This window comes from Jatropha curcas, chromosome 6, assembly GCF_041381405.1.
Source record: "Jatropha curcas cultivar XTBG-Jc1 chromosome 6, XTBG_Jcur_1.0, whole genome shotgun sequence".
In the NCBI taxonomy this organism is placed as follows: Eukaryota; Viridiplantae; Streptophyta; class Magnoliopsida; order Malpighiales; family Euphorbiaceae; genus Jatropha; species Jatropha curcas.
In genome coordinates, this window is record NC_143156.1 from 30,481,387 (window position 1) to 30,494,784 (window position 13,398).

At 36.9% G+C, this 13,398-nt stretch overlaps 3 protein-coding genes across 6 annotated transcripts; 2 read left to right on the forward strand and 1 right to left on the reverse strand.

Annotated features, from left to right (window-relative positions):
- The first annotated feature begins 105 nt into the window (after window positions 1-105).
- LOC105649161 (Nucleic acid-binding, OB-fold-like protein) lies at window positions 106-2,158 on the forward strand. Its single transcript, XM_012235732.3, has 4 exons — window positions 106-563; window positions 1,075-1,150; window positions 1,264-1,390; window positions 1,827-2,158. Exons 1-4 carry the CDS (start codon window positions 450-452, stop codon window positions 2,023-2,025), a joined length of 516 nt encoding a protein of 171 aa, XP_012091122.1. The 5' UTR covers window positions 106-449; the 3' UTR covers window positions 2,026-2,158.
- A 549-nt stretch (window positions 2,159-2,707) lies between these two features.
- On the forward strand, window positions 2,708-7,056 carry LOC105649160 (Protein kinase superfamily protein). The gene is made up of 11 exons (XM_012235730.4): window positions 2,708-2,868; window positions 2,960-3,077; window positions 3,604-3,746; window positions 4,055-4,168; window positions 4,325-4,513; window positions 4,674-4,829; window positions 4,984-5,249; window positions 5,345-5,442; window positions 6,047-6,225; window positions 6,340-6,456; window positions 6,574-7,056. The coding sequence occupies exons 1-11, from the start codon at window positions 2,797-2,799 to the stop codon at window positions 6,748-6,750; spliced, it is 1,629 nt and encodes a 542-aa protein (XP_012091120.1). The 5' UTR covers window positions 2,708-2,796; the 3' UTR covers window positions 6,751-7,056.
- Window positions 7,057-7,293: 237 nt separating this feature from the next.
- LOC105649158 (hypothetical protein) lies at window positions 7,294-12,420 on the reverse strand. Of its 4 annotated transcripts, none has more exons than XM_012235728.4 (3): window positions 12,297-12,420; window positions 10,376-10,626; window positions 7,294-10,160 (listed from the first exon to the last, which is right to left on the reverse strand). In XM_012235728.4, the coding sequence occupies exons 2-3, from the start codon at window positions 10,494-10,496 to the stop codon at window positions 7,615-7,617; spliced, it is 2,667 nt and encodes an 888-aa protein (XP_012091118.2). In that variant the 5' UTR covers window positions 10,497-10,626; window positions 12,297-12,420; the 3' UTR covers window positions 7,294-7,614. The 4 variants fall into 4 exon arrangements, with proteins under 4 accessions (XP_012091118.2, XP_012091116.2, XP_012091117.2 ...); XM_012235726.4 differs by lacking the exon at window positions 12,297-12,420 and adding an exon at window positions 11,928-12,252; XM_012235727.4 differs by lacking the exon at window positions 12,297-12,420 and adding an exon at window positions 11,760-11,918.
- Between the last annotated feature and the right edge of the window lie 978 nt (window positions 12,421-13,398).

The following is a 13,398-nucleotide window of genomic DNA, read 5'->3' on the forward strand; positions in this document are numbered from 1 at the left end:
GGATTAGATTTAAAATAATATAACAGCGGGTCCCACTACAGAGCTTGGTTAACTTTAACTCGAGCTCAAAGCGGAAGCAAAACACACCGTTTCATCAGCTCGAAACCTTACCTCCTCCTCTCTCATCACTTCATCATCGCCGCCCTTCACTTGTCTCCCTCTGCAACTCTTCCTCTAAACCTACAAATAAACTATCTACTCCTCTTCAAAGCCATAAACTTTTTTCTTTGACCCATCTCTCAATCTTAGGGAATATAGAAACGAATTCAAAGCAAATCTATTTCAAACAAATTGACTGAGCTAAAGGCGATTGGAGAAATGATCATCCAGTAGGTTAGGCCAATAATCAATCACATCATCCAAGTTCTTAGCTTTTCTCCCTCTCTATCTCTGAAGAGAAAACCCTAAAACCTAATTGCAATAACTGTAATTAAAGGAGGTGGAATATAATGAAAGGAGGAAGGAAGAATCTGAAGAGGGCGGCTGAGGAACATAACTTAACGCTTGAAGATGGCAAAAGCATCGCTCAAGTGGTGTCTCTTAGAGGTTCCAATGTCATTGAGGTTCTTTTTTCTCTGTCTTTGTTGAAGCTAATGCTACATCTTTAATCTTTTGACGTTACAGAATTTATTTCTTTTCCTCATCCAATTTGCAAAATTCGTTATCTTTGGCATGAGTGAGTGTTAATGCCCTGAGCTAAATGGCTATGGCTTTATTCAAGTAACAAATAACTATTTGTAATTCATTCTTATGAGCAGATGTGATTATTTGCCGTATACATACAAATATTATCGGTAGCTTTCGTTTTTTCTTTTTTTCTTTTTTTCCTTTTCTTTACTGTATGCTGTCCTGTTTTACTTGTGCTGTGAAAAAGTTGATTAAGAACATGAAAAATACTCATTTACAAGTTTGAGATTTTTGTGTAGAGTGAACATGAGAACATGGATCAGTAGCTTTGTTATTTCTGTTTCTCATATACCACTGTGGTGAAATTACCCTATTTTAGTTTATATACTGCACATATGGGGCTAGTAATTTTTATCTTATAATGTGCCAACGTCTCCCTTTTTCAAGGTGATGGATGCAAGAGGCGAGAAGTCACTGGCACTGTTTCCAGCTAAATTCCAAAAGAGCATGTGGATAAAACGAGGTCTGCTTTCAATGGATAACCAATCTTTGCTTTTACATTGTTTATTTGGTCAAGTATTTGAACTCCAATATACGATGGAAACATATTAAAATGTTTGATTTGATGATATGCAGGGAGTTTTGTAGTTGTTGATGAAAGTGGAAAACAGAAAGCCCTAGAGTCAGGCAGCAAGGTGGCCTGTATAGTTTCTCAAGTTCTCTTTTATGAACAAGTTCGAGCACTTCGGAAATCTCTTGAATGGTTTATTTCCTTCACATCCTAAAATTAGAATTTAAATAAAAGAAATGCTATTCCAATGCTACTGCTGCATTCTCGCTTCATAAATCTTGCTCAAAAATTGAACTAAACAGTGTCTTGATATGCGTATTGAGTTATTCAATCCAGTAGTGATTCTTATCTTTATTTGTAGCAAGCAGCATATATAGCTTAGAAGTTACAGTGGTGAGACTTTAGATGATTTTGTGGCCCTTTAATTCATTCTAACATCATTTATGTTTTGTTTTTCCGCAACAGCCGTATTGAGTATATGGTAACAAAATTGGAAACTCCCTTGAATAGCTAATTTGAAGTCAGAAAACTTGGTTGATAACTGCTCTTTATTAGTAACATTTTCCTTTTTTTCTCCTGACTGTTATATTGTCCTTTCTTTTAATTCGCCAAATGTCACTGAGTGCAGGCCAGAAATCTTCAAGTCCACAACTTCGGATGATTCTAATGGAAGTCTGCACAAGAGTACCTCACAACAAGAAGATGATGAGTTTGATTCAAGTGATGATGATGGGCTCCCGCCATTAGAAGCAAATATGAATAGAATCAAACCGCCAGAGTTCCAATCAGATGCAGAGTCAAAATCGGGATCGGATACAGATTCATAAAATTATCATAAATTTGGCAACTTGAAATGACAAGAATCAAATTTGTCTCTGCTGTTTTTAATTTGTAAATTTGTTTTTATAAGATTGATTATTTATAGTACATTGAGAATTCAAGCAGTCCTTAGCATTTAAAGTGGCAGTCTTCCCTTGCTCTGCAACTTTTTTTTGATCTCTTTCAATAGCTGTTGTCATTTGGATTCCATGTTTCAAACTTTGTTCCTTGTTTTCACATATGGATTGTTGCGACAAGCTTCTTCTACTCCTCTCTTAACGCATAATACGAAGACAAGAATTGCAATAAAACATGAGGATTAACTCCTTAATATATATAATTCAATGGCGTTTCTACTTCTAGGAAATGAACTCCTCTATGTGGATATGCAAAAATGCATCAGATGGATAACTCTATGGGCAAACACTGTTCAAAACTTGTGCAAAAATGCCTCTGTTCAAAAATTGCAGACACAAAAAAACATCTTTTTGTATGAAGTGCAGTCACAGGCCCGAAAGCCCCAAAGATTAAGCCATGCAAAATGGACAAAAATACAAAACAGGGAATTATGGTTCCATCAGAAGCAAAGAATACTTGAAAAGCAGCAGCTAGATCACACGGTGAACTGCCTGCCACGTGGCCTCCTAACTGTCAAGTTTTTTTTTTTTTTTAATTTTCCTTCTTTTCTTGCTGGACGTATGCTTGGAGAAAGGATATTTATTTTGCATACACTTGTGTAAGTCATCGTTTTACATTTCTGCGAAAAGCAGAGCAAGAAAATGGCGATGATTTCTCTGTCGGCTTTGCGAGGTGGTCGCTTCTCGTTGTTTACTCCTTGCCCTTATCCTCAGGTGAAATAAGTTTCATTGTTTGCTGTCTCTCGGTTGATTTGGGTCTTATTTCTCATGCTTCTCTTCCATTGAATTGAACAATGGGTCGCAGCTGTCTGTGGCAAATAGCAGATCAAGGAAGCTCAATTTCGGTCTATTTCGGTCAAAGGCTTTTACCCTTTTTGCGCAATATTCACAAGCACAGGATCGTTTTTCTTCTCGCCTTCAAGGTGTGCCACAATTTACTGTCAATAAGTTGTTAAACTCATGCATTTTGAAACATCGATTGGTAGAGGACAAATACACATAAAAGGGCCTTGACTTTTTTTATTCTTCTCCCCGGATAACAAATTTGCAATATGATGATATTCGTGGAGTTTGCCTGGTATGAAAATTTAATGACATCTTTCAGGGAAAAGATAATCTGTTTGGCTTAATTTCCAATTTGTAAAGTTGAAGTACCAGTTAATTGTTTTAGGCCTTAAGTTTGAAACTTTAGTGATAATAGATAAATGAATCTTTGATTTAACAATTATAATGGTTTTGATATGATGCATATCTTAAATTCATTCTCTATATTCCAGAACCAGAAACGAAAAGAAAATAACTAGAAGATTTTGTCATGTTGGACTTCATAATTATTGTCATTATTGTCCAAAACCATGATTTAAATGCTCACTCTTCGAGTCTTAGCTGTAAGTTTGCTTCATTGTACAATATATTCACGTTTAAGCTTATATATTATTCTACTTTCAGATAGTATTCAGAACTTGCCAGAATTGGTACAGGATATTGTCCAGACATCTATTAACACGGGTCCTCGTGGAGCCCTAAGGCTGGCTCAAGGTATTCAAGCATTTCTTGGAGTTGGTGGGGAGTGGCTGGCAGACGTATCAAAGGTAGCTGGGATTTTTAATCTTCTTTTCTGATGTACACTTATTTATGTTGTGTGGATACAACCAAAGCGTCTGAGTAATCAGTGATGCAAATTGATAGAAATTTGAACTCTTTCTTCTCTTTCTGTTTTATATTTTGGGAGACAATTATTTCAGCTTTTAACAGTTGAAATTTTGGTGCAAGTCCATTGAAAGGGGTAGCTTTCAGATTTGCTTTCAGATTTTTTGATTTCCCCCTCGCTTCTATCATTACTTTGCTTCGCTTAGTCTGTAAGGTTCTGTCACGATTGATACCATTCTTAAATATGCAGTCAACAAATTCATCTACTGGATTGCCCAGCCAATCACAGCTTGGATTACTCTCTCCGCTATATTTGAGAAAATTATTTGAGCGCATGGGAGCAACCTATATTAAACTAGGTCAGGTAAATCCTATTATTACTTTTGTTCTAACTTACAGCCTAAATTGTATGTCAACAAAAATTTGTTTGCTTTATGCAAAAAACTAAGTTATCTATTATGGTTGTCATGTTACATATGGTATTATTTCACCAATGCTTTTTCTGCTTGCATGTTTCTAGTTCATAGCATCTGCACCAACAATGTTCCCACCAGAATATGTCAATGAATTCCAGAACTGTTTTGATAAGGCTCCTGCTGTCCCTTTCCAAGAAATTCAAGCAATCTTGCGTGAGGAATTAGGAAGGCCAATAGAAAGTGTGTATGAATATGTCAACCCAACACCAATTGCCTCAGCCTCAATAGCACAGGTGTCAATTTCGCATCTTCCTCCAATTTTCTTTGTTTTTCATGGCTAGTACTGGTCCCTCCCTCCCAGGGTCGCTCCTGTTTGCTCTCTTCTCCTATTCTCATAATCACATTTCTCACACATTCGATGGTTTTTATTAGATTTTTTACCATCTTACATAGGTTCATGGGGCACGGCTTAAAGGTTCCCAAGAAGATGTGGTTATTAAAGTCCTCAAACCTGGAATAGAAGACATACTAGTTGCAGATTTGAACTTTGTGTACGTTGTTGCTCGCATATTGGAGTTTTTAAGTCCTGATCTTAGCCGCGCATCACTGGTAGAATGTTAACTTGATTCATGACCTTTTGAACTTATGATTTATGATGTAAATGCAGTTTTATCAAAACACAAGCATCTCATTTAGCCTTGTTTGATGTAATAAGCGATCAACTCTGGATAATTCTTTTGTATGCTTTGTGCACATTTGTTAGGTTGGTATTATCAAAGACATAAGGGAGTCCATGCTTGAAGAAGTTGACTTCTATAAGGAAGCTGCAAATGTTGAGTCCTTTAGGAGATATTTAGAGGCGATGGGACTTACAGCGCAGGCTACAGCTCCAAAAGTCTATCAGCATTGCAGCACTCGACGAGTTCTGACCATGGAGAGGCTGTATGGAGTGCCTCTCACTGACCTGGATTCTATAAGGTCACTTGTTTCTAGTCCAGAGGCCAGTCTTATAACAGCCCTGAACGTGTGGTAGGATATCACATGTTTGTGAAGTTCCGTTTGTATCTTGTGGATCCCTTATGGTTTACTAAGTGGAAAATCAGAGGAAATTAATTTCCATGCAGGTTTGGTAGTTTGCTGGCATGTGAAACTTTCCATGCAGATGTACATGCTGGTAATTTATGGTTATTACGTGATGGTCGAATTGGGTTTCTTGATTTCGGTAAGCTTCTTTCTGCCACTATTTCCATTCATCATCCAGTTCCTAAGAACTGCAATTTTATTCGTTGATTCTTACAAGATGATTGGACATTGTTTCTACAGTTTAAAGAAAATTATCCGATATCACACTGTCATAGTTATATACTGATTGCTAGTCTATACCAGTTGGAAAGTGGACTTTGCCTTTTGAAGTTTGCTTTTTCACATTTCATGGTTTTCTGACTAGGTGTCCTTTCTGCCTTCTGCTAGAAGTGGCTGCTTGTTGCGCATTGATAATAGCATATTGGTCATTGCAACAATTTTAATTGAGCAATACCATGTATTGAAACATGACTTCCATATCTCTGTAAATTTCAGTTGAAACTCTGCATATCATGTATTAGTAAGTAATATTGATTGGAGTGTGAAATTATTGATGATAGACCATGCTTTAGCATGATTTCTGTTAAAGTTTTGGATTGTCCAAAATATCAGAAATGGTAGAAGTGTAAATTCAGTTTTTTCAGCTTTAATTCCGGAAAAGAAAATACTGGGCAAGGCATATCAAAAACCTTAATCAGCTGTTATCTGTTTCATTATCCACTGAAAACAAATCCATTGCACAGGAATTGTAGGTCGCATATCCCCAAAGACATGGGCTGCTATGGAAGTGTTTCTGACATCAATTGCAACTGAAGAATATGAGTCTATGGCATCTGCGTTGATTGAAATGGGGGCTACAAACAAGGATGTTGATGTTAATGCCTTTGCAAGAGACTTGGAAAAGATATTTTCATCAATACAGGCAAGCACTAATAGCTCAAAAATGCTTAGCTTTGAAGTTTAGAGCAGTATGTTATGAAAGATTTGAGTTTATTTGAATTACAGGTTTGAAACAAACTTTTTAACCCAAATGCAGGAATTGGATACAGAAATAGTTGTTGCAACAGCAAGAGATGCTACTACAGATGCAACTGCTGTTTCTGCCAATTTAGTTGTTGATGAGAGGCAAATGAATGCACTTTTCCTCGATGTGGTAAGATTGTATTTTAATTTCTCTTTTGAAAGGGAAACATTCCAGTAAATCAGGCAAAAGAAGTTGCTGATTGGAAAACTCTAACAGCGTGTGTTTATTTTTCTGGTTGAATGATAGGTTCGTGTCAGTGAATCATATGGACTCAGATTTCCGAGGGAGTTTGCACTTCTTATGAAACAGCTCCTTTATTTTGATCGGTATACTCGGTTGTTGGCCCCAAACTTGAACATGCTTCAGGATCAGAGGATTACTATTGTCTCAAATCGTAGTAGTTATAGGAACACTTTCAAATGAATCTTGGATATATAGGTGTATTGGTGTACACTTCTTTTCTTATGTAAATGCAAACATGCAACCGATGGAGCTACTTCAAAATACGATCTACAGAAGGATTAAGTAGGAAACAAATATACTCCACATGATATGGGAAAGAACGTCTACAATACCGTTGTATTTTGTGTTTATATTGGAAGGAATACAGTAGTTAGTAATTCCTTTCCATGGGGAATATATGTTTACTGCTGTGCTTTTTGTATCACCTCCTTCCCATATTGCACTGCTCCTGTTGTGTAATTTCATATGCCTTCATTTTCTTTTCCAGAGCTTAGCATGTTTTCTTTTATCATATTTTGTTATCCAGAAAAGTAATCAATGTTCTCTTGTATCAATGCCAGTGAATGAGAGCAATGGTTAAATTGGAAAGTTGGGAAGGTAGACGAGTAATTCTTGGATAAAACTATTATTGACGAATTAAAACATAGAAGGGGAGTGGAGAAAGCAAAGACATTTTGTTTTCTATTTTCGATTCAAAAACAAAAATTTCAATAACTCCAACTATACAAATAAACAGAACTTCAAATTAAAGAATACTAATAATAGTAAAAGAAAAACAGAGACTATACAAATAAACAAATCATACCGAGTTTTTTCTGCTGAACATCTATTTTCTGTACATATAAAACTTGGAAGTTTTGGTTTCTACTACTAACATATACTCCAGGCTCTCCGGCAGCTGAGATCAATCCCATTTTACCTGTACCAAAAATAGACAGAAACAAAAAGAAAGTAAAATCGCTTCAAGCACCAGTATTTAGAACACCATGGATTCGGGTGGAGGGTATTATAAACTGCTGCTGCATGAGAATTCTCTCAGTTTCTCTACCTCAGCTCTCCTTCTAGAGAATATGAGCTTGTCCCAGAGAAGGATGGTCCCCAACCAAATATCATATGAGTTGGTGAGGAATAACCCATTAGTCGATGAAGCGGTGAACCTCCCCCTCTTCCTGCTGCTACAGGCAGCTCCTCAATTTCTGAAGATACTTTCTTTGATATGGATGTACTAGACGATGGGCCAGCTGATTCATATATTTCTACAGGATTTTTACCTTTGTTTCGAGCCTCGTTCAAAACAAATTTCCTTCCCTCTTCACTATGCTTAAGCGAACCATTTGGCACGTTTCTTTCAACTCCATTTTCATGAATCGCATGAAATGGTGTGTGGGAAACAGGATCCCTGTCAATGGAATAGCTTTTATGGAAAGAGTGTCCATAATCATCAGAGCATGATATGGAATCCGGGCAGGGACAATCACTGACATGAGACGTGGAAGTAAAGTTTCTCTGATTAATAGCATCACTATACTCGTCAAACTCACTTGGTGGAGGAGCTTCAACAGTTGGCATATATGGGATGAGATGCGTTCTGCTTACAAGTGAAAACTTAAGTACCTCTGAACAAGCACCACATCTTAGCTGATGGCACCTCCTTTTAAAGAGCAGAAAATCAGCAGGTAGCTGCAGCTGTTTCCAGCAAGAAGAACAAGTTATGAAAGGGGCCCCACCTGCTATGGGCCTGAGATGTCGCTTAGCCAAGTGACGTTTCTCCCTCAGGTACTTCTTCACTTCATAACTTCTATGCCTCTGGTCAGCGGACTTTGTTCCACGGCTGTATATGGTAAACTGAGAGTCCACACGTTGTTGAGGACTTGAGGGACAAGAGCCATAGGAATTGTAAAGGTTGAGATGAGGATGTACCCTGCAAAGCCCTTTATTATGACGAAGGCCAAGTGGAGTTAACTGTGCTGGGCACTGCCGCTCTTGGGGACAGCAGCACAAGGAATGATCAACTTGATGTCTACTGGTGGTTGCCTCCGCTGAGAAGGGTATTCTTGAGAATTTTTTCTGTTGCGACCAGTTACTTCCCTCTCTGACTCTTCCAGAATATCTAGAATAGATCAAGTTATGAAAATTTTCCTCCTGTAGGAAGTCATGATTATGATACATGGGAATATGATGATCATGCCAAGAGACACCTGCATTTACTTTATCATTCAGAGAGGCTTTGTTAAGTTGATCCTGCAATTCATAAACCATCCTCAACAGCTTCATCTTCTCCTGTTCAGTATACACAGGCTTGTCTTGTGAAGGAAAGCTTGTATTGTAGAAGCCATTGTGATTGGAAGGACTACCACTTTCATGGCTGGTCAGGGATTCCCTTCGATGGAAAGGGTGCTGAGGCATATATTCTTCTCTAGCTAATCTTCTCCAGTTTCCAACTGGATGGCCGAGTCTTGTCGGCTCCTGCAATTCTTCTCGATCCACCTTGCTAGATTTTGTGGCATAATCAGGCATAGCGGAGGCAGAACTCCTGAAACGATGCTGCATTTCATGATTGCTGTTGACTAGGAATCTTTCTCTTCTGGGCCTCACATCAGAAGCAGCATAGTTAGCAAGCTTGTGAGCATGTTTAGAGGAATGTTTGTGTCGATCAGGCAGCAGATCATCAGTTCCTTCATAGGAAGAGACACCATCATCATAATAAGCACGAGAGCTTCTGGTTGTTGGGGATTTGGACAAATCTACAAGACTACCACTGAGCTCAGAGCTCGGGTTTACAAAATCTGTGGTTTCAAATGTATCCGTTGATTGTAAGCGATCGAAGACTTGGTAAGAACCTTCCTCTGGCTCCGCGAGCAGTTCATCACAATTTATAAGGATATCTGAAGAAATGCTTTCCCCTGCCAGCTGATGGGCAGCAATAATTGAAGTACTTCCCTTTGTATCATCGTGCTCCATTTGGCTTGATCTTCTAAAAGTAGAATCACTCTCATTTTTAGCATCTGCTTCTGCTTCTCCCTCTGCTGTTGCCTTTGCTGACGATGATGAGCTTGCTCCGGATAATGGGAACTGGGACGGGTTTCCATTCTCAAAACAAGTAAGTTCATTTGATGAACAGTCTCTGCTGGAAATTCCGTGCTGCTCAATATTGCGAGCTAAAAATTCATTTTGATGATCACAGTTGTTGTAGTCCTCATTTGATAAGTTTACAACCTTGAATTGCTCATTGTCAAAAACCCCAGATTTATTTTTGTCACCCTCATCATTTTGGTCCTCATTTGTTAACTTTACATCTTCAAGATGTCCATTATCAAAATCCTCTAATCTATTTTGATCGCTTGCTTTGTTTTCATCTTTGTGTGGTAAGTTTACACCTGTGACGTTGTCACCATTGAAATCATTGGATTCAACTTGATTCCTCCCATTGTTTTGGTCCAAAGAGAATACGCCTACAGAAGGAAGAATTGCTTCATGACTTGAGCTGCTAGATTCATTACCTTCAGAAACATGATCAAATTTATTCGTCTCTTCAGCATCTGTTTGAGGTAAGTTAGATGTGCTTTTGGCATTTTCCTTTCGAATTTTTGCTGCATGAGGACAGAGGATTTAACTAAAACTAATTAAAAAATTCAGAATACAAGGGTTAATACTAATAGTAATTTCAATAAAACAAGTGCAGAGAGGGGAGGACAGAGAGTAACAGAAAAAATAGTCGCATTGAACCATTATTATGTAGATTCAATAAAACCATTCTTGTTTCTTAGCATTCGTGACTAATAGCTTGAATTCATAAGATTCTTACCTTGGAGACGTGTGCCGCAGCCACCACATTCATAGACAAGAATATCTGGCAACTCTGGAAGGATCTGCCGACATCGAGGACATCTAACTAACCGAATCTTTGCACTCATTCCACTGATCATCTTCCACCAAGTTGACAATTGTAAACAGCCTAATTTGTCTTTTTGCCTCTACTTCTGATATGGCTAATTACCAAATGGGAGATTCAACTATGAATTGAGACCTCATTGTAAGACTGTGAGGCTTCACCGTCTGCAAATGGGTAAATATATAGGCACGTATTAGACAAATATAATGTAAGAGAACCACCAAGAATGCAAAATTGTGGGAGCATAGTGAATAAAACAAGTTCTAGAAGTGGTTTAACATTAACAGAAGCTACATTTTAGAATATAGGCATATCTATAGTGATCTTTGAAGAGTGCTAAGTTGGGAAGTTTCACTAATTTCAGGGACATTAACTTCTATCTAAGTATTTATATTTATAATATTTTCTTGGAAGTCATTTTATGTTGTTCTTGAGCAATCCAAGATGCCAAACTCCAATGAAAAATGACAGATGAAGCAGTTAAGGCTGCTACCATTTCTTATTGGATATTGCTCACCTACTCAATCGGAGTATATGATAAAATGACATCCTATTAGAACAAGTCACCTTCAGAACCAGTGAACCAAACCTAGTCCGGCATGTTTTTCCATGAAGAAGCAGAAAAGTGAGAACTAATACCATTTGGCTAAATATATTGGTTGTCTTTTGCAGCTTTTTGAGAGCAGAACAATGTGTGAGGGAAATCAGAGACCAGGTGACTAAAATATTAAATATTCTTGGCGATATGACTCATGAATCAAAATAGAAATAAACTGATGAAGACTTTTAAAATTAAAGCATATAAGTATTGCAGGTAAAAGCAAATCAATGAAATTCATACTTTTAGGAAGAGATAAGATCTGTGGAATAAAGTTAGGAAAATTCAATTTTCAAAAACAAGAAGGGGCAAATTAAAAACACAATAAAAAAAAAAAACAAAGGAAACAAACAAGAAGAAGTTGCTGCAGTTAACCGTCAACGTTAAGCAGACTGATATAAAGACAGAGTGCTAAAATAAGGCAAAAGAGTACAAGAACATACCTAAGTTGATAAAACTTTAGGCCGTATAGATCCACACATTGGGGTGAATGGTATATATATACACACACACATACATAGCAACAAAGCAACAAAAACAAGCATAACATGTTTTTTTTTCTATTAACATAGAAGAACAGAAACATTAAAAAAAAAAAAAAAAAAAAAAAAAAGCTAAAAATTTTGTGAAGGATATTGAGAAATACAAAGACTGAAAAGCAGCTTAATTAGATCTATCAGCATAAAAAGATCCACATACCCTTTTTAGTCTAAGACTACAGAATCCAGAGAATTCAAGATTTGGAAGAAACCTGAGCTATATGTCTAGCTATAAGCACAGATATATAATGCAGAAACTGAAGAATTTTTTGAAGATGTAAAAGAAAGTGGGAGAGAGAGAGGGGGGGGATGAGAAATAGAAACGAACCTGAGGTAGAAAGAGAGAGATTAATTTAAAGAAATGAAAATTCTTTTCGTGACCGCAAAGTTCACTCATGACCTTCTCTCTTTTGTTTTTTCTTTAATAATTTTCTTTATTTTCTCTTTGGTCGATCTTCTTCTCTCACAGAGACAAAGATGGAAACCAAACTATATTTCTGCTTTAACTTTAACACCAGTTAAAGACCAAAGACTACATATATATAAGAGTCATGTGTTGCTTTTCGTGTATGAGAAGGCTTTTTCATGGAAAAAAAAAAAAAAAAAGAAGAAATTCCAGTCAACCACAGACCATGAAAAGTCAAAAGAAGAAAAACCCATTGCCAGTTATCGACACACAGAGGAGATGAGATCTTACTATTATGCTGGGCAGTTCGAGGCAAAGACAAGTTATTGATTAGCGGCAGAGACATGGGAATCAAGAGCATTCAAGTGGGCGCCGACTTCTATTTAAAGCTCCTTCCCACTTTTCTGCTTACAGTTAACGTATTATCCTACGTGGCTTTCTTGAACGGGCACGACCGTTATTTTGATGCTTGCATTTCTTTTTTTTATTTTGATAATAAATCTTTATTTTTTTTCTAACAATATAAGACTAAAAACATATCTTAAAAGTTAAAACTCTTTAATTTTTTTGAGTTTTGAATATTGAATTTCAAAATTTTAAACACTGAATTAATACCTTTGTTTCAATTTACCAGTAGTTATCTGTCATTTTTCTTAATAATTAGTGCCAAAAAAGGAAATCATGTACCTTCAACAAGTTTTTAAATCTGCATATTGTCTTTCCAAAAAAATAAAATAAAATAAAAAATAAAGAAAAAACAAGTTCTTAATCTTATGATCATATTGTGTTCAAGTCAACTGAGATGGAAATTAGAAGAAATGTCGTCGGTTTGACTAGATTGGTTTGACAGCCCAACTGCTACTTGCCACGTGTCAATTTGTTGTCCAGGCAATCCTGTCCTGTATGTATACATAAGCTGTAAAGGTGAAAGCAACTTCCCCAATTTTTTAATTTTCAATTTTGGAGAACACGGCGACGTGTCACATCCATTAGAGCAAAGTTTTGTTTTGAGTAAAAATGTCGATGGGGATGGCCTACTAATATTATGTGGCATTTTCGTATTGGTTGATTAATCTCAACCACTGCCATTTCTCCACTTGGCATCACGTTGATGACCTCATTGTTTTTCTTGTCTTCACATGGTAGACCTGAAAGAGTTGAGTGTTGAGACCAATTAACCTTTTCTTGGGACTAAATGGTAAATACTGCTAATGTTCGGATTTGAGCTGAATGAAATTGATCCAAATGGGAATGTTAATAATATATAATTGCCTCATAAAGGTGGGTATGAAGATTTAAATCTCTGAGATTTTATGCAAAAGTATGATTTTAAAAAGAGAGGAATATTTAAAAAGAAATGTCTTGATCAGCTCTAATGAATTCTAACGTCCAA